Below are 20,517 nucleotides of genomic sequence, written 5' to 3'. Positions count from 1 at the left end.
ACTGTACTGGCATGTTGTTTCTTGAAAAGTAGCATATCCCCTGGTGAATGTTGGGGATAAATTTAATATTGGTTGTGGAGATAGGATAGAAGAAAGGTAGGAGGGAAGAAAGTGGGCTTGGTCTCCACAATAACGCTTTAAAGGGTAAGATAAGTAAATACCAGAGGCTTTTCTGCTGGCCTAGGATTTACCATCCTTTCCTCTTTTTGAACTTCTTGTCAACCTCCTCATATGGACTCTGAGCTGTGTGTATATTGGAAATGTGGACTGATATTGAGAAAATAACAGCTGACATAATTCAGGAAGACAATAACTTACTGGTAGAAATGAGCCTCTTTGGCTAAGGAGCCTGTTTTAAGGCTTCCCTTGGCCTGGAAGACTGCAGCTGGAACAACATGAGCCTTTTTGTCTAGGGTGCCTCCATTTTTCTACACATTTGATAGTACACAATTTGCAAGCACACATTTCTGACTCAAAAAAGTCGGCGCTTCTGTGATATTTAAAAAGATTTGTCATAAAACAGTCCTCAGTCCTCTTCACTGAAAGTCTATTAATTTCTGTGGTTTTTAGAGAAATCATCATTAATATTAATATTGCTTTGGTATATTTGCAAAATGTAACTTTTAGGAGGATAATACACCTCTACCCCAATATAACGCGACCCGATATAACACGAATTCGGATATAATGTGGTAAAGCAGTGCTCCGGGGGGGGCGGGGCTGCGCACTCAGGTGGATCAAAGCAAGTTCGATAGAACGCGGTTTCACCTATAACGCGGTAAGATTTTTTGGCTCCCGAGGACAGCGTTATATCGAGGTAGAGGTTTAATAGACATGTATTTAATAGAATCAGTTGCTTTGAATAAGACTTGCTTGCTGTCTTAAAAAGAAAAAAGATATTTTGTTTGTAGAAGTATATGTTTTTATATACTTTGTATAGGCTTCAAGGAGAGCTAACAACACTGAAAACAAGCTGGGATTCTCATCTAGCTCAGATCTCCAAAGAGACTGTTTCTAAAGACCTTCAAATTCAGTCATTGCATGAGGAGGAGGTGAAGCTGAGGGCAGAATTGGCCAGATTCCAGCAGGATATAGAAAGGTAAGGGATTCTAAGAGATTGCTAAACCTTTGACCCCTTAATGTTTTTGTTTAGGGATAAATATTTAGAGTGGGTATTTTAAAAGCTCTCAGGATATGTCTGCACTGTAGCTGGGAGCGAGCCTTCTAGCCCAGGTGGACAGACTTGCAATGGGGGCTCAAGCTAGCACCCTAAAAATAGCACTGTGGAGGTTGCAGCTTCAGAGAAGACATGAGCTGGCCACCCTAGCTCAGACCCAGGGGGTCAGATGGGCTTGAGACCCCAAGCTGCAGCCCAAGCCACAGCATCCACACTGCTATTTTTAGCACGTTAGCTCAAGCCCCCACTAGTGTAAGTCTGTCTATCTGAACTGAAAGGCTTGCTCCCACTTGCAGTGTAGACATACTCCAAGTGATTGGACCTACCCTTGGTGCCATTTAAATCAATAGGAATTTTGGCGTTGATTTCAGTGGGAGCAGCATTTAGTCAATGCTGAGTGCTCTGGAAAATCCCACCCTTAAGACTGATTCTTTTACTTTCCCCTATCAACCATGTGTCCTGGTTCACCCGAGCATCAATTATATTCCATTCTCAAGGTGTCTCATTCTACTTTTCTGTTATATTACAAATGGAAGAAAAATCACAGTTCAATCATCCTGGAGTTTCTCTATGTTGTTATCTCCATCTTTGTTTAACCAGAGTCGTATTCTATTTCACACAACCTAGTTTTTTTCCATGGTTGTAATTTCTTCTCATTTCATTTACCCATTCAGCTAACAATTTTTTTTGCCATTTTGAATTCATTTCTACAAGTTGATTTACTATCCATGAATACTATATTCCTACCTTATCTCTACACTCCCTTTTTCCATTTCTTGTATAATCCCAGTATTCATTTCAGCTGTATACATAACTATCTTCTTTCATGACACATTAGCCTTCCCTCTGTGCCTCCTTTGTGGTACAATATCCTGTAGGATCTTCCATCCTTCACTTACTTCTTTCCCCATTAATACTTCTGTTCATGGGACCTTGTCCAATAGTTCCCTTCATTTCTCTAGTTGTTCTTTATAGAATTGGTGTAACTTTGTCTAACTACTTCTTTATAATTTTCTTTCTCAGTTTTGTAAATTCACCAAATTGATTGGTATGTACTCCAAGAGTTCTCCTTTACTATCAATACCCTAATTAGCACCCTTCCAAGTACATATAAAATCCAAAATTGCCTCTCCTCAGATTGTCTTCCACACTCTTTGAAACAAGAAGTTGCCCTCTACAGAGTTCAAAATGTTAGTTAGTTACCCATTGTATATTTCAATAATTAAAATCTCCCTTCAGCACCAGAGCTTCAGATATTGGACATACTATGTTGTTTCCCCAGTTCGATGGTCTTTTAGTAATTGAACTAGAAATTCAGGGAACGGAAAAAAACATTCACGCTGGTCCTCTGTGTCATAGGTATAAGCAGCAACTGTCTCTGGCAGCAGAACGAGAGCAGATTCTGGAACGGGCTAAAGTGCAAGCAGAACTGGACTGGCAGCGGCGCTGTGAAAATGCTGAAAGAAATCAATATCAGAAATCAGAGGATCTAATACAGAGCCTGTCAACAGCAAGGGACCAGGTCATTATTAGATCAAATTGACTTTGGTCTGTACTGAGTGGTTTCATCACTCTCGAGGTCTCTTCCAGCCTTACATTTCTGTGATTCTACGGACTACTTACTTGGATTTAGAATAATAAAAAAAAGATACCCTGTCCAAAGCTGTAGGCACCTTAACATCATTAATAAAACAATAAATAAAATCCCAGCCGCATTAAAGTAATCATTTCAACAGGAATTCAGACAGCCAGACACCTACAAATACTCTTTTCTACTCCTTCATCATTATGGGAAGCTTACCCTCAGAACTCTCCCCAGAGCCTATCAAACAGATTTATTTTGCAATGTTTTCAGGAAGTCACCCAAATTTGGGATATTTTGGATCAAGTGAGGGGAGCAAGTCCTAGGTCTCGGAGCCCTCATGGAGAACACTCTGCCAGCCACCCTTTTCTCTTTTCTAATGAAAGGGGTTTAGGTTGAACACCCCAGCTGTGTCAGTATGGCATGGAAAGAGAAGTGATTCCTCAGGTACATAAACTCCACCTGGAAACCAATGGGGAGCCAGTGTAGATCCCAGAGCACTGGTGTCATATTCTTCCAGCAATATGCCCTGCTCATGAAGCAAGCCATTGGATTTTGCATCAGCTTCAATCTCTGAATGGTTTTAAAGTATAGTCCCATGTAGAATGGACTACATTGCAGACATACCTTCTTGTTCAGAGATTTTACAGAATGTACTGGTTGATGGTTGTCAATGGCCAGTTGCTAAGTAACCACATGGGTATAACGAAATGACCTGTTTACTATTTTAAAAAGTAAACTTTAATCCTGGTGTTTTATAACACCATTCTGTATCCCAAGTGCTTTATAGACATTAATGAATATCTGGGAGGCAAATTATTATTATTGTCACTTTTACAGTTTAGGAAGTTGAGGCACAGGGAAGTTAAGTGACTTTTTCAGGGTCACACAGGAGGTCTGTGGCAGAGCCAGAAATAGAACACATGTTTCTTGATTTCCTGTCATGTGATTGAACCAGAAGACCATTGTTCCTCCCTTCTAATAGCTCTGTACTGTCTGTACTTAAGACACAGTAATTTTGTGTTTATAGGTTACAGCTCAGCTACAAGAGAAGGAACAGAAGCTGTGTGAAATGGAAACAGTCCTGTCTGCTTTGACCTTTGAAAGAGACCAAGCAGTGCAGGCACTTCAGAAACATGGTATATTGCCTGAAGGAGAGAAACAGGTTAGACAACACTTATTGCCTTGTCTTTGGTTGAATTAATTCCGATAAAGCTAGCTATGTGGGGCTTGTCTTCACTAAATTTGTATACCTCAAGTTAATTGATTGCTTGTTAATTTGAGGTACAAACATTTCCAGCCTGGAACAAATGTATAGGGGTGTCTACACTAGCCTTTACAAATGTGTTAAGTATCTGTACCTCTGGTCAATGTATACCATAGAAGATATTCCATTTAACAGATGTAATGTGTGCACTGGAAAGGACGGTCAGAGACCTCAACAATTCATTTTGGGATATTATCCTTTAAAGGAAAATGCAGTGATTAATGCGAACACCTTAGGTAACTAAGGGCTAGATCAGTGGTCCCCAACCTTTTTCATCTGGCAGGCACCAGACGACGACTCACGGAGGACCGTGGCGGTGGACGAGCATCCGCCAAAATGCCGCCGACAAGCAGTGTCATCCAGAGGTGTCGCCGCCAAAATGCCGCCGAAAATTGGCGGCATTTCGGCGGCGACACCTATTGACGTTGCTGCTTGTCGGCGGCATTTCACCGGATGCTCGTCTGCCGGCCAGTACGCGGGCACAATGGCGCCCGCGGGCACCGCGTTGGGGACCTCTGGGCTAGATTATCATTGGCCTTATTCAGTCATGCAATGGGCCCTCTCTTACTCCCCTGTTTGGTCCTGCTCAGATTTAGATTCTGGCCATAGGAAGGACAGAAGAGGCTGCTCTTCCACTACTTTGAACGAGTGGACAGGGATGGGGAGGAGCCCTGACTGCCCCAGTCACTCACTGGCCAAAGTATTATGCCAGGTGTACAGGGGAGGTAAACTGCTCCAAGAAAAGGAGGAGCAGAGAAAGAATTGTGATTCTCTGTTCTGCTCCAGGGTTGGCACAGTGCAGATTTTAAGGTTATGTTAGTCTTAAATGAATATGTTAAAAATATATGAAATTGCAAAATCTGTTTAGAATGCCTGCTGCTGTTTTAATATCTCAATTACTGTCTCCCATTAAGAGCTGCCATTTTACTAATTCGTCTCAGCAGGAAGTCCAATTTGCAAACATAGGGTTCAGTTGCAAATGTACTTAAGCACAGTGGGACGTAGGGCAATAGTCATCATCCCATCACATGGAAGCATAGGTGCTGCATTTGTAAAATTTTTAGTGGGGCCCAGAGGTCAGGGGTGCAAGGGACAGCGCCTCCTATAATTGGAGTCTGTGGGGGTGAAACCCCCCCAATTAGGAGAAAAATACCTGCCATACCTCCAGCATACTTGGTGCATAGGGTCACAGTGCCACTCAAATTTGGCCCAGATACCCCCAATGCCACTCAAATTTGGGGTGTCCCAGTAAGTAACCTGGATCCCCTCTTCTGGTTGCACTCTTGGCTTAAACATTGGTAGGGCTGGGCCTTCTTTCCAGAATATTGGTGGGGCCTGGTCCCCCATGAGCCCATATAGCCCAGCGCCTATGCATGGAAGAATGATTCTCTGCTGAGTTTTCCCTGAATCATAGAATCATAAAAGTATAGGACTGGAAGGGACCTCAAGAGGTCATAGTCCAGTCCCATGCACTCAAGGCAGGACTAGGTAATAATTAGATCATTCCTGACAGATGTTTGTCTAACCTGTTCTTAAAAACCTCCAATGATGGAGATTCCACAACCTCCCTAGGCAATTTGTTCCTGTACTTAACTATCCTTACAGGAAGTCTTTCCTAATGTCCAACCTAAACCTCCCCTGCTACAATTTAAGCCCATTGCTTCTAGTCCTATCCTCAGAGGCTAAGGAGAACAATTTTTCACCCTCTTCTTTCTGTACTTCATGTCCCCCCTCAGTCTTCTCTTCTCCAGACTAAACAAACCAATTTTTTTTCAATATTTCCTCATAGGTCCTGTTTTCTAGACATTTTTGTTGCTCTCCTCTGGACTTTCTCCAATTTGTCCAGACCTTTCCTGATAGGTGGCGCTCAGAATTGGACACAATACTCCAGTTGAGGCCTAATCAGCATGGAGTAGAATGGAAGAATTACTTCTTGTGTCTTGCTTACAACAGTCCTGCAGAATGATGTTTGCTTTTTTGGCAACAGTGTTACACTATTGACTCATATTTAGCTTGTGCTCCACTATGACTCCCAGATCCCTTTCCGCAATACTTCTTCCTAGGCAGTCATTTCCCATTTTGTATGTGTGCAACTGATTGTTCCTTCCTAAGTGGAGTACTTTGCATTTGTCCTTATTGAATTTCATCCTATTTATATCAGATCATTGTCCAATTTGTCCAGATTATTTTGAATTTTAATCTTATCCTCCAAAGCACTTGCAACCCCTCCCACCTTGGTATCATCTGCAAATTTTATAAGTGTACTGTCTATCCTTGAGTGGCACTGCGACCCCATGCACCAGGTATGATGGAGGTATGGCAGGTATTTTCTCCTACTGGGGGTTTTTGCCCCCAGACTGCAATTTAGAGGGCTCTACAGCTTGTACCCCTGACCTCTGAGCCCCACCAAAAATTTTATAAGGAATTATTCCTTTTGAGGATTTTAGGAAGAATGTACTATTTTTCTCAATTTATTTCTGCAGTTAGCTAGAAAAATTGATTATAAGTGAAAGTTAGTTTGTGTTTTCATTAGGTGGTAATATGGTTTTAAAATTTGTTGTGGACAAAGATGAAGTGGTTGGCTCCTCCCCAGCCCCGTCTCATATCCTGTAATTCTAATCTTATATTAATATGTCATTGTGGCTGTCCTTGAAGGACTGTATATTTCCCATCCCTTGTTGAAGTAAAGTGGCCTTTTAGTACTGCAAAATCATTCTTGCTGCCTTCTGTCCTTGAAGATTGTAGTCCACAGATACTTGGCTCTGGACCAGCTCGTATATGACCAGAAATAGAAAGCAGGCACATAAATTGTGTGTAGACAGAGACTTGGCTTCTTGTTTGAATATTACAGTGGAAGGAATTATAATGTTCAGGGAATAATTTTTGCCTTTGAATGGCATGTGCTAAAGATCTGAAAGAAATTAAATTATGTTGGAAATATTAAAAAAATACTATTTTATAAGTTTCATTGTGATGAGGTAGACAGAAATATCATCCCACTGCTGCAAGTAACAGTTAAGGGACAGGCTTGTCATGTGTATTTACATAATTATGCCACCTCTGACTGAACAAAAATTTGGGAGACTGTCGAGAATCCCAGATTGAGAGAGCAGAAGGAAAATTTGAAAATCTGAAAATATTCCAGAGGAAAACATTTTTGTGGTTGCTGTACTCTAAATGGGGAAGCAGGCAATAAAGAGTCTTTCAGCAATGCTTAAAATTATGCTGTAAATATTAAAATGGAATAAATCGGACATGAAAAACCATCATGTGGTGAAGAAATCTGCAGGTAGGATTTAGAAAGTTGGAAAGAGACTTGTCTGTTAGAATATTGAAGAAAAATGGAGAACCATATCCCTAGCATATTTTTTCATAATGTAGCTGAACATCTAATACGAATCAGCCTAATAATACATATTTCCAAGATACATTCAGTTTGTGCATTAATTTTGGACTTTCATTTGTTTTCTACTTTCATATTTTATATTGTGTTAAGGACTGCAGTGCAGTAGAACAGGAAAATGTATCCCAAGCATAGTTGAATCCCTAAACACTAATTTCTGGCTATATGTGTAACTTTCAACACCTCTGCCATCTGTATTACTGATTCCTGCTTTAGGTTTAAATCCTTCTAATCAACTTGCAAATCACTGAGAAATGTGAAAACTTTCCTGGGGCTGGACAGGAGATTTCTGATTTTGCTTATATCTGTTGCTTCACCCCATTGAGATTTTGGCAGAACTGTATTCATAACAGGCCTTTCTGAAGGATGAAAGTGAAGAATGTATTGTGGTGCACCCTAGTGCCCAATCACTACTTGTTAACCAGGAAAATGGGGTCCTCCCTGAATAGAACATGAAGAACTGTGTATGTATTAAAAAGCAGTATTAACCAGATCTACTATTTTCGGGAGCTAGGATACAGAATTTTTAGATCAAAGAAAATACTACAATACCGTTTTTATATATTCCCAGGCACAACGTACATGAAAATAGTTAAGGTTGCAAATACATATCAATTAAGAAAAAAAATTGTTACAGTATTTCTACTATTTTCATACAACAACAACAAGCACATATTTGAAAGCCTGGAAATCTAAATTAAGAATCAAGTTCTAGGGGCAGATCCTCAGCTGGTGTAAATTGTCATAGCTCCATTGAAGTCAATAGATCTATGGCAGTTTTCAGCTGCTGAGAATCTATTCCTTTAGGTTACACAAACAACCTTAACTCTGGCCCCACATCAATACTCATCTTTGCCTGTCCAACAACAGCTTGTTTACACCCAACTACCAAAATGCCATACCACAGTGTCATAACATTTCTAATATGGATCACAAACCCTCTGCTGCAAACCATCTCCCATTCGTCACATATGAGCCACAAACCCAAATGCAAGCACTCCTCAACTTCAATACTTTAAATTTTACATTCTCATAACATTTCATATAAGTATCATATAGTAGCATAACTAAACTAAGGTGAGGGAACTAAACTGGGCTGACGATGGAAAGCTGGTTACTGTGTAACCTTTCTTATAGAGTCACTTCAGCAACTTTATAAGAAAGTGCAGACTGCATCGCCATATATATCTGAAACTCACCTGACTCTCCATTCATACTGGCTGCTTTTATTCTTCCCTCAGGGTATGTCTACACTACGAGAGTAGTTCGATTTCACTTAAATCGAATATGTGGAATCGATATTACAAAGTCGAACGTGCGTGTCCACACTAAGGACAGTAATTCGACTTTGTGAGTCCACACTAACGGGGCAAGCGTCGACATTGGAAGCGGTGCACTGTGGGCAGCTATCCCACAGTTCCCGCAGTCCCCGCTGCCCATTGGAATTCTGGGTCGAGCCCCAAATGCCTTCTGGGTAAAAAAATGTGTCGAGGGTGCTTTTGGGTACCTGTCGTCATCCGTCCGTCACTCCCGCCCTCCCTCCCTCCCTGAAAGCGCCGGCGGGAAATCAGTTCGCGCACTTTTCTGATCAGTGACAGCGCGGACGCCACAGCAGTGCGAGCATGGATCCCGCTGCGACCATCGCTGCAGTTGTGGCCGTTCTCAACGCCTCGCAGCTTATCATACACCTTTCCCTGAGGCAGATGCAGAGAAATCAGGAGAGGAGGCTACGGCACCGCCATGAGGGCCTGAAGTCGGAGAGTAGCACAGAGCTGTCAGAAACCACGAGACCCAGCGCCCAGGACATCACGGTGGCAATGGGTCTTGTGGATATTGTGGAACGGCGATTCTGGGCCCTGGAAACAAGCACGGACTGGTGGGACCGCATAGTGCTTCAGGTCTGGGATGAATCCCAGTGGCTGCAAAACTTTCGCATGCGGAAGGGGACTTTCCTCGAACTTTGTGAGTTGCTGTCCCCTGCCCTGAAGCGCAAGGACACCCAGATGCGAGCAGCCCTGACTGTCCAGAAGCGAGTGGCCATAGCCCTCTGGAAGCTTGCAACGCCGGACAGCTACAGGTGAATCGCGAACCACTTTGGTGTGGGCAAATCTACCGTGGGGGTTGTTGTCATGCAAGTAGCCAACGCAATCGTCAAGGTACTGCTGTCAAAGGTAGTGACCCTGGGAAACGTGGAGGTCATCATAGATGGCTTCGCCACGATGGGATTCCCAAACTGCGGTGGGGCTATAGATGGGACTCACATCCCTATCCTGGGACCGGACCACCAGGCCAGCCAGTACATAAACAGAAAGGGCTACTTTTCAATGGTGCTGCAAGCACTGGTGGACCACAGGGGACGTTTTACAAACATCAACGTCGGATGGCCGGGCAAGGTTCATGACGCTTGCGTGTTCAGGAACTCTGGTCTGTTTAGACGGCTGCAGGAAGGTATTTACTTCCCGGACCACAAAATAAGTCTTGGGGATGTGGAGATGCCTACAGTGATCCTCGGGGACCCTGCCTACCCACTAATGCCCTGGCTCATGAAGCCCTATACTGGCGCCCTGGACTCAGAAAAAGAACTCTTCAACTACCGGCTGAGCAAGTGCAGAATGGTGGTGGAGTGTGCTTTTGGCCGTCTCAAGGGGAGATGGAGAAGCTTACTGACTCGCTGTGGTCTCAGCGAACCCAATATCCCCATTGTTATAGCAGCTTGCTGTGTGCTCCACAATCTGTGTGAGAGCAAGGGGGAGACCTTTATGGCGGGGTGGGAGGCTGAGGCAAATAGCCTGGCTGCTGATTACGCCCAGCCAGACAGCCGGGCGATTAGAAGATCCCAGCGGGACGCGCTGTGCATCCGGGAGGCTTTGAAAGCTAGGTTCCAGACTGAGCAGGGTAACCAGTGACTGTTAAGTTTGTGGACACAGAAGCTGAACCTGCCCCTGTTTCTTTACCCAGTTAATGTTGACTATCCTTCCAAGTTACATACCCCCTTCACCACCTTCCCAAAAAATAAAATCTGTTCTGTTTTGTTAATGAACACCGTTGTCTTTATTACTGTTTTCGCGGGAATGTTTTAAACCCGGGACGCAGACTGTGGCGGGGGCCGGGTTTAGTGTTCTGATGCAAATGATGCTTCTAAACTCCAGGAATGACAGGCTCCGCAGTGGTGGACTGGTTGTTTCAGCGGAGCCTGCCAGCACTCCTGGGCGGGACTGCGTGTATGTGTCGGCTATGTGACTTTCTGGCAGGGGGAGGAGGGTTACAGATCCCCTGCTGCGTGGCTCTGTGATCCAGGATAAGGACCGCGGCATAAGATCTCTAACTGCCCTCCCCCGCCACAAAGTCACAGATCAACCCCCCCCTTCCCCCCAGAACATGAAAACCACCTCCCAGACTGACCAGGGCAACTGGTGACTGCACTGTGTATGTGTCCTGATGCTGGACCTGCCCCCGCCTCTGTACCCTGCTAAAGGTGACTGTCCTGTCCAATTACCAAGCACCTTCCCCCCCTTCAGACAGAGTCTCCTCCAAAAGAAAATCATGGAAACAGTAATTAACAGAAACGAATATTTTATTATGAACCACACATGAAACGGGGGGGGGGGGGGGAAACTTGGACGGGGGCTTGTGTGAGGTGGGTAGGAAAGGACTTTTCAAATTTTGGGGAATGAGAGCCTTCTAGTGCTAGAGCAGTCTGCAGGGGTTGACTGAAAGTTTTAACGGCCCTTGCCGCCCCTCCTTCTTTGGACTTTGGGTGAGGGGTGTGTGGGACTTGTTGGCGGGGGAGGGCGGTTAGAGATAGACTGCAGCGGGGCTCTGTCCTCCTGCCTCCGGTCTTGCAGAACATCCACAAGGCGCCGGAGCGTGTCCGTTTGCTCCCTCATTAGTCCAAGCAGCGTTTGAGTCGCCTGCTGGTCTTCCTGACGCCACCTCTCCTCCCGTTCCATGATTGCTCGGTGCATTTGGGACAAGTTCTCCCTCCACTGTGTCTGCTGGGCTGCCTGGGCTCTGGAGCAGTCCATTAGTTCTGAGAACATGTCCTCACGCGTCTTCTTCCTCCTCCGCCTAATCTGCGCTAGCCTCTGGGAGTGTGATGCCAGGCTGGGTTGGGAGACAGTCGCAGATGTGTCTGTGGGAATGGGAAAAAGGGAGTGAATTCCTGAGACAGATAAATGAAGTTGTGAACAAAGAACATAGTCTTTCTCTGTGAACAAGACCATGCACTGCACCTCTCACATGCGCACTCAGGACAAGGTCGAATTTTCGGCCCTCGCCTTCAGTGCCTGGGGTCTTGCAGTTGCGATCTGAGAAGCGGGGCAGGACACCTGAACTTGTGTAGCAGGCAAACATGGTAAGCCGTAGACTTGTGGCTGCTTAAAACTTTAATAGAAGCACTGGGCTCCTTTCGCATTGAAAGCAATGCCAGTCTCTGCTGGCAGCAATCAGGGAAGCATGAGCTCTGCCCCTGTCCCACCCTCTCGCGGCTGTCCCAGGGAAAGATCCCTGTATGCTGCCCCTCTCCCGCCTCCACCGCGTGGCTGTAAAGCAGTCCCAATACTAACATTCCCCTCCCTAATTCAAAGCAGGGCGTCATGAGCGACATCACCCTGATGAGGATCTCGGAGAGCGACAGAGAACGGATGCTTAGGGAGAGCATGCAGAAACCAGGGCCGTATGCCGCCATGCTCTGCCGTGCAATGATCCCAGAGTACTTGATAGAGTCCTGGCGTGGAAACGTGTCGTACCATGGTGGACCTAATAAGATCGCCCTGCCAAGGAACCTGATGCACAGGCTTGAACATTACCTACAGGAGAGCTACGTAGAGATCTCCCATGAGGATTTCGTGTCAATTCCCGGACATATAGACCGGATTTTGGTGTAGCTGTACTGGAAGGGACTACAGAGTGGAGCGTCCAGCAAAATCATGAAAATCCGGACATTGTTAGATTTTTTTTACATAGTTGGGACTAAATAGTTAAGCGCCTAAGGCAAAGAAATCATGAAAAACCAATTGTTGATATTATAAAGATTCCAGTTCTGTTACAAATAAAAGTTTATATGTTTAAATGACTTAATGAAAACCCCATTGTTAATATTATAAATATTCCAGTTCCGTTAAAAATAAATGTTTAGATGTTTAAAGCACTTACTGCTTGATCCTTCCCCTGATTCTGTGTCCGGGGTAACGGATGGGGACGGTTGGTAGGGGATCTCGGTAAGGGTGATGAAGAGCTCCTGGCTGTCGGGGAAATCAGCGTTGCAAGCGCTGTCGACTGCCTCGTCCTCCTCATCTCCTTCCTCATCTTCCCCGTCCGCTAACATTTCCGACGAGGAACTGGCCGCGGACAATATCCCATCCTCAGAGTCCACGGTCAGTGGTGGGGTAGTGGTGGCGGCCGCACCTAGGATGGAATGCAGTGCCTCGTAGAAACGGGATGTGTGGGGCTGGGATCCGGAGCGTCCGTTTGCCTCTTTGGTTTTTTGGTAGCCTTGTCTCAGCTCCTTGATTTTCACGCGGCACTGCGTTGCATCCCGGCTGTATCCTCTCTCTGCCATGGCTTTCGAGATCTTCTCGTAGATCTTTGCATTCCTTCTTTTGGAGCGCAGCTCGGAAAGCACGGACTCATCGCCCCACACAGCGATGAGATCCAAGACTTCCCGATCAGTCCATGCTGGGGCCCTCTTTCTATTCTGGGATTGCACGGCCATCTCTGCTGGAGAGCTCTGCATCGTTGCCAGTGCTGCTGAGCTCGCCACGATGTCCAAACAGGAAATGAGATTCAAACTGCCCAGACAGGAAAAGGAATTCAAATTTTCCCGGGGCTTTTCCTGTGTGGCTGGTCAGAGCCTCCGAGCTCGGACTGCTGTCCAGAGCGTCAACAGAGTGGTGCACTATGGGATAGCTCCCGGAGCTATTAGCGTCGATTTCCATCCACACCTAGCCTAATTCAATATGGCCATTTCGAATTTAGCGCTACTCCTCTCGTTGGGGAGGAGTACAGAAGTCGAATTTAAGAGAGCTCTATGTCGAACTAAATAGCTTCGTGGTGTGGACGGGTGCAGGGTTAATTCGATGTAGCGGCGCTAAATTCGACATAAAAGCCTAGTGTAGACCAGGCCTCATTGTAAGTTGACTCCAATAATTATTACTGAGATATTTTCAGTGTTACATTTCTGTTTACATTTGTAATTTTTCCTTTTCTGCCTCTGAGAGTCACTATACCCATCTGTCCAAAATGTTCTCTCTTGTCTCTGCTTTTGATGAAGGACCCTATTTAAATAAAAACTCCATTGAATAGAGAGGGGAAGAGTGTATTTCTGTCAGTTAAACTGATCTACTTTTTCTTTCAGTCATTTTAATAAATCTGACCACAGTTCTAACTGTTGTACTTTTTTCTCAGGTAACTCCCAGAATTACCTGATTATTTTCCTCTTTCAGCTGTTCTCTTCCCATATGATCTTAATACTTTTTAACCTTGAGCGGATTATTATTTGCTGTGTTTGGAAGACACAAGACCCTCATTTGTCTCCATCACTGATAATAACATGATGTCACTGTTTTATTTTTCAGATGTTTCTAGGTGGTGATAAAGGAGTTCTTGGAAAAGATTTTCCTGCCACAGAGATCCAAAGTTTAAAGGAACAGAACACCAGCCTGCGGGCTGCTATTGCAGAAATGAGGAAAGAAATGGAGACTCTCAGTGATCAGACACCATCCTCGTTCCCCAGGAAAGAAAATATACAATATACACAGCAAACTGCCACTGATGCTAAGGCTGCTACAGTCATATTTACTCCTGGTAATATAGAGAACTGGGTTGAAAGTGCTACTCTGTAGCAGTTGTGTATGGCATTTCACACTTTCCTCTCAAGTCACAGCTCTTGCCTTAGAATACTATTTTCATTTTATTTAACAGAAATAATAGCTATAAACAAGAAAAAATGCTATTTTAAAATGTATCCCGCCTGCTTTGTCCACTGCTTTCAGGAAGAGCAGCCTGTTGGAGCTAGCTGGTGGGGGCTTGTAATCAGGGTGGACCGGCAGCCCCCAATCAGCTCCCCTAAGTTCCCAGTGCTGCAGCTGCCCAGCAGGCTAGCAATTGCCAGCACTGAGCTGTCCCTCCCCCACTGCCATGTGCTGCTCCTGCCCTCTGCCTTGGAGCTGCTCCCAGAGACTCCTGCTTGCTGTACAGGGGGAGGGGGAAAGTGGGGAGCTAATGTCAGGGTGTCCCCCTCCCCCCTGCTCCTGCACCCCACTTACCCCATTTCCATAGAGCAGGGGGTACACACGACAGGGTTCAGGACGGAGGGAGCTTCCAGGCAGCAGCTGCAGTCTCAGCAAGCTGATCTAATTAACAAGGCAGTGTACTTAAGACTGGGGTCAGCTACTTAAAGGGGAAATGTGCATCTCTCACACTCAGACACACGTGTGTGTCTCTGTCTCTGTCTGCTATGCTTTCTCCCCTCCCTCCATGCCTGCTGCCTTGTAGAGTGAGGATACATTAACAACCAGTTAACCCTTGAGGGCTCAGCCAAATGCTAGTTCATCATTTAGCAGTAAGGCATTCCCTGGGAAATATCCCACCCTCTGACTTCACCCCAGCTTCACAATCATCATCTCTGTGTACCAGTATTAAATTGTTTGTTTAAAACTTATACTGTGTGTGTGTAGAGATATATATATATATATATGTAGAGAGAGAGAGAGAGTCTTTTGTCTGGTGAAAAAAATTTCACTGGAACCTAACCCCCTCATTTACATTAAAGCTTATGGGGAAATTGGATTTGCTTAGCATTGTTTCACTTAAAGTCACATTTTTCAGGAACATAACTACAACGTTAAGTGAGGAGTTACTCTATTTTAAATACTCATCACTCAGAAGGAAATTCAGAGAAGAATACATGGGTTGTGAATGAACATGTACATTACAGGGGGAACTGGTAGCAACTACTATAGTTAAGATTTGCCAGTTATTTCTATTCGCAACCCCCAGCTCATAACTTGCTGAAAAATTAACCATTTGAGCTACAGTTTTGCAGGCATAGTCTCTACCAAAAATTTTCTAAAATAAAGTTTGGGCCAAAATTGTTCACTTTTTTGAGTATAAGGAGAATGAAAACTACAATTTCCCCTTCATAAAGAAATTCTTGTGACCTTTTTTGAACTTTGGGAAGGAAAGATAACTGTAATTTGATAGGGAAATAACCATCCCAAAAGAGAAGCATTTGAATGTTTTGGTGAAAAATTGACCATGTTTTGAGCCTTTTAATGGCCCTTTTGCACATGCATGGTACAATTGGTATAGATTTTTTTAAACCCCCCCTTTTTTTTTTTTTGGCCAATAATCTAAACATGTCCAGATGAACTGCATATTTGCTCACTGCACATGCCTCGCTTAGCTAAACATTCAACTTCTGAGTCCTCTGAATTACTCCAAAGCCAGCCTAGACCATTTTCTGGATCTGAGAAAACCAGACAGACCCAGCAAAGTAGATTCTCCTGCACCTGCTGCATTCCCCTCCAAAATGGCTGTTTACTCTGTTCTAACTGAGAGGTTTCATTGTGAATAGTTATGAATAGTTAAGAATAGTTAACACAGTTATTTTACACCTTGCCATTTCCAAGCAAACATGAATTGATGGGCTAATTATTATGTGCAGAGGTGTTCATTAGACATAAACTCTTATTTTACCTATTAATTTATACTCTGTTAGTGAAACAATTTGATTACTCAGTTCAATCAAAGATTTCTATTCATTAATTCTAAAGGACATTTCTCTCTTCAATCTTCTATGCTAGTTCTGATATGTGCATATAGTTCTTCCCTGCTAATAGCTGAAGACAATACCATTGAGCCTTTTTGTTGACATCATCCTCCTATATATAAAAAGTTTCCAGCTGCCAGAGCTCAGTTGTTTGTTTCCAGCAGTTGGAGGATATAGTACTCTTATCAGCTGGATCTGATGCTGTTCACCCGAGGGTACTGAAAGAATTAGCTGAAGAATTCTCGGCGCCACTGGCAATAATATTTACGAACTTATGGATGACCGGAGAGGTCCAGAAGACTGGAGAAGGGCTAATGTAATGCCCATTTATAAAAGGGGGGAAAAGGAGGAGCTGGGGAACTAGAGACCAGTCAGCTTGACTTCAATACCTGGGAACCTACTAGAGCGATGTATAAAACATTCAGTTTGCGAATACCCGGAGGATGAAGGGGTGATCACTAGAACAAATCATGCAAAACCAGCTTGGTTTCCTTCTTTGACAGGGCAACTGATTTGGTGGATGGGGGAATGTGGTGGACATAATATACCTGGACTTCAAGGCTTTTGACACAGTCCCATATGCCATTCTGATAAGTAAGCTGAAGAAATGCAGGCTCGACAGAACTCCCACTAAGTGGATACATAATTGGTTAAACAACTGCAAACAAAGAGTAACTATTAATGGAATCAGGTTGTTGGATTGGAAGGATGTCTCAAGTGGGATTCCACAGGGATCTGTTCTGGGTCCAGTGTTGTTTAACATTTTTATTATTGACCTGGATGTAGATATAGAGAGCACACTGATCAAGTTTGCAGATGACACAAAGCTAGGGAGGCTGCCAACACTTTGGAGGATAGAGCTAAAATTCAGAGGGATCTTGCTAAATTGGAGAACTGGGCTATAGACAACAAAGTGAAATTCAACAAAGACAAATGTAAGGTGATACACTTAGGGCAAAAAAATCAAATGCACAAATACAGAATTGGGGGAAACTGGCTTGGCAGCAGCACCGCTGAGAAGGATCTGGGAGTTGTTGTGGATCACCACCTCAACATGAGTCAGCAATGCGATGCTGTTGCAAAAAAAGCAAATGCAGTTTTAGGTTGCATTAACAGAGGCATAGCATGAAAACCATGGGAAGTGATAGTACTGCTCTACTTGGTGCTGGTTAGGCCTCAGCTGGAGAACTGTCCAGTTTTGGTCACCAGTGTATAGAAAGGATGTAGAGAAACTGGAAAGGATCCAGAGGCGAGTGACAAAGATGATCAAAGGGATGGAATGCAACCCATATGAGCAAAGTCTGAAGGAAATGGGTCTGTTTAGTTTGGAAAAGAGGAGATTAAGTGGGATATGATTGTGGTCTTCAAATACTTGAAAGGCTGCAATAAAAAAGACGGAGAAATGTTCTCCTTTTGCCACAAAAGGCAATAGTTTCAAACTACAGCATAGCAGATTTAGATTAAATCTCAGGAAAAAATTCCTAACTGGTAAGAACAGTAGGACAATGGAACAGACTGCCTAGGGAGTCTATGGAAGCTTCTTCACTGGAGGTTTTCAAAAGGAGGCTGGATAGCCATCTGCCTTGGATGGTTTAGACACAACAAATCCTGCACTTTGGCAGGGGTTAGACTAAGATGATCCTTGCGGTCCCTTCTAACTCTAGAACTGTATGATTGGATAAAAGGAAATTCTCTAGCAAGTGGTCTGCCAAACTCGCTATGATTTAATTGCTTGTTTAAGTTAAAATACCTTTTCCAAGATCATTTTTTTATGTTTGTAGATTATGTTCAATCCCTGGAAGAGGAAATAAGAAAGTTAAAGCATAAATACTGGATAATGGAAGAGCAACTAGAAAAGGCATCTAAATTTTCCAGAAAATCATCTGCTCCATCCCATGACCCATCCAGCACTCAGCACCACTCAGCTCCACCCATCACTCAGCTCCACACCCACCATTTCCAGGAAACTAATGGTAAGAGAAACATGTTTTAGCATTAATCTCAACTAGGATCCAGTTGGTGCCTCCCTGCCATGTGGCCTTGTAGGAGAACTGCAAAGGAGAACCAGCCTCAGACTCCTGCTGGTAGGAGCAGAAGCAGCTAAAGCATACTTTTGGCCCTCTTGACATTCCAGGTAAAACTGCAGAATGTTCTCAGACTTTTTCTCTGCCCTGTGCTGATTGGCTGTTTGCTCCAACCTACTACTCCTCCATCCCCTCCCTCACATCCTCCTCACTTCTTCTTCACTCCACACCTGCCCTTCCTGCCCCCTGCAGTAGTCATATCATATAATTTAATTTTCTGGGAATTTAGCAGTGTTTATTTAAAAAATTAATAAACAGGCAAAGAGGAGTGTAAAAAATTAACTTCACAGTTTTCTAGGTGAATATCAGGGTTAATATTGGGGAACAGGAAGAGAGAAAAAAGCAACAGATAGAGAAAAGTAAGAGTTTATTGTTTATGAAATCATTATCTCTAATGCCTGTTGGGCAAATAAAACTTATTTTTAAAACAAAAATAGTTTACTTTGGGTGACTTTTACAGTTACACTGAGGCCTCTTGTATCAAGTGTAAATTCCAAAAGTCCTAGGGAGTCCTAGGGAGTGTAGGAAAAGTGTCTTTTCCAAGGCTTGTTCTCCTGAAGTCTTGGACATGTCCCTGGGCCCAGCTTCTCACACAGGCTATCACTGGGGTCTGTGGGTGGTGGGTAAGGGGTGCCCAGTGAGAAGAGGGAAGGTCCCCAATACTCATGGATCCCAAAATCATCTTTCCTGTCACAGAGGTGGGACACAGGAGCAGGGAGTCAGGAGAGAGCAGATCCCAGTCACTGATTTGCAAACAGCAGGGGGGCTGCCATCGTGTGCTCTCCAGGTCTACTCCTCAGGGCCACAGGGAGATTAGAACAACCTGTTCCTGGCCCAGGGGCAGGCAGGAGCTCTGTCTGGTGGTGCAGAGGATGGGGTTTTGTGCTCTGGGGCTCCTCTCCAGACAATGACATGTCTGCAGACAGAGCTGCTCACAGGAGTTATCACAGAAAGGGGAAATGGGGGTTGGGGTGGCAGGGAGAGGGGTGTCTGGGGGGGAGAGGGGTACCTGATTCGGTGGCAGGGGGAGGAGGTGTCAGATGGGGGAAGGGGTGCCCAGCATTCATGGGGGGGAAGTTGGGGAGGGAGGTACCTGGTGGGTGGGAGTGGTAGATAGGGGAGGAGGACTGGTGGAGAGAGATGGGCTTCCTGGCATGCACAGAGGGAGGGGGGAGGGGGTCTGGAAGTGGGGAGGGAGACAGAGATTGGGGGAGCAGACAGGAGTCTTTGCCCTGGGCCGTGCTGAACGGCTGGGGTCAGGAGGGGGCCAGTACTCACCAGGTGCAGCCTTCCACTCTTTGTAGCCTATCATTGCAGCAGTCAGTGGTCTCAGCAGGCTCCTTGCCCATCTTGCGCAGCTACAATGGTCACCAACTGGCAGTTACCCTCCCCCGTGCAGGTGCACTGTGCTTTCTGCTATGGAGTCTGCAAACAGGCCTGGGGAGTTTGAGCAGGTACAAAATCCAGGTAGAAAATGGAAAAATCTGAATACTGGATTTTTCAAAACCTACAGGTTTTTGGAGGGTTTATGGTAAAACCTGAAAACAAAGGGCACTACTTATAACGATGACACTCTTTCCAGTCCAATAGTATCTCAGGAGGATATTAAAGAGCTGCTACTAAAGTAGAAATTTTAAAATCAGCAGGTCCAGATAATATGCATCCAGCTGATTAGCCACTGAATCTTTTTCAGAGTCACGGATTCCCAGGATAGAGTTGGCCATATTTATAGGATGATCTACATTTGGCCATATAAAAACACATACTGTTTGCCTGTACCAAGCTTACCAAGCGATCCAGATCGCTATCAGTGACATATCCTCTTTATTTTTTTCCACTTCTTCAATCTTTGTGTCATCTGCAAACTTTATCAGTGTTGATTTTGTTTTCTGATTAAAATGTTTAATAGTGTAGGGTCAAGAACTGATCCCTGAGGGACCCCACTAAAAGAAACACCCGTTCAATGATGATTGTCGATTTACAGTTACATTTAGAGACCTATCAGTTAGCCAGCTTTTACTCCATTTAATGTATGCCATGTTGATTTTGTATTCTAGTTTCTTAATCAAAATGTTATGTAGCACCAAGTCAAATGCCTTTACAGAGGTCTAAGAATATTATATTTACATTATTACCTTGATCAATCACATTTGTAATCTCATCATAAAAAGATATCACATTAGCGTGACAGGAGCTATTTTCCATAAATCCATGTTTATTGGCATTAATTATAT

At 44.2% G+C, this 20,517-nt stretch overlaps 1 protein-coding gene across 1 annotated transcript in view; it reads left to right on the top strand.

The window, feature by feature from the left end:
- CCDC57 (coiled-coil domain containing 57) overlaps positions 1–20,517 on the top strand; it is a 125,738-nt gene that overhangs the window by 50,615 nt on the left and 54,606 nt on the right. The window contains exons 8-12 of the mRNA XM_065415831.1: positions 941–1,099; positions 2,537–2,699; positions 3,790–3,924; positions 14,005–14,233; positions 17,981–18,172. Coding sequence (XP_065271903.1) covers positions 941–1,099; positions 2,537–2,699; positions 3,790–3,924; positions 14,005–14,233; positions 17,981–18,172 — 878 coding nt within the window. The remainder of the gene's footprint in view (positions 1–940; positions 1,100–2,536; positions 2,700–3,789; positions 3,925–14,004; positions 14,234–17,980; positions 18,173–20,517) is intronic.

This window comes from Emys orbicularis, chromosome 13, assembly GCF_028017835.1.
Source record: "Emys orbicularis isolate rEmyOrb1 chromosome 13, rEmyOrb1.hap1, whole genome shotgun sequence".
Classification (NCBI taxonomy): domain Eukaryota; kingdom Metazoa; phylum Chordata; order Testudines; family Emydidae; genus Emys; species Emys orbicularis.
This window is presented reverse-complemented; position numbering and strand designations above follow the sequence as displayed.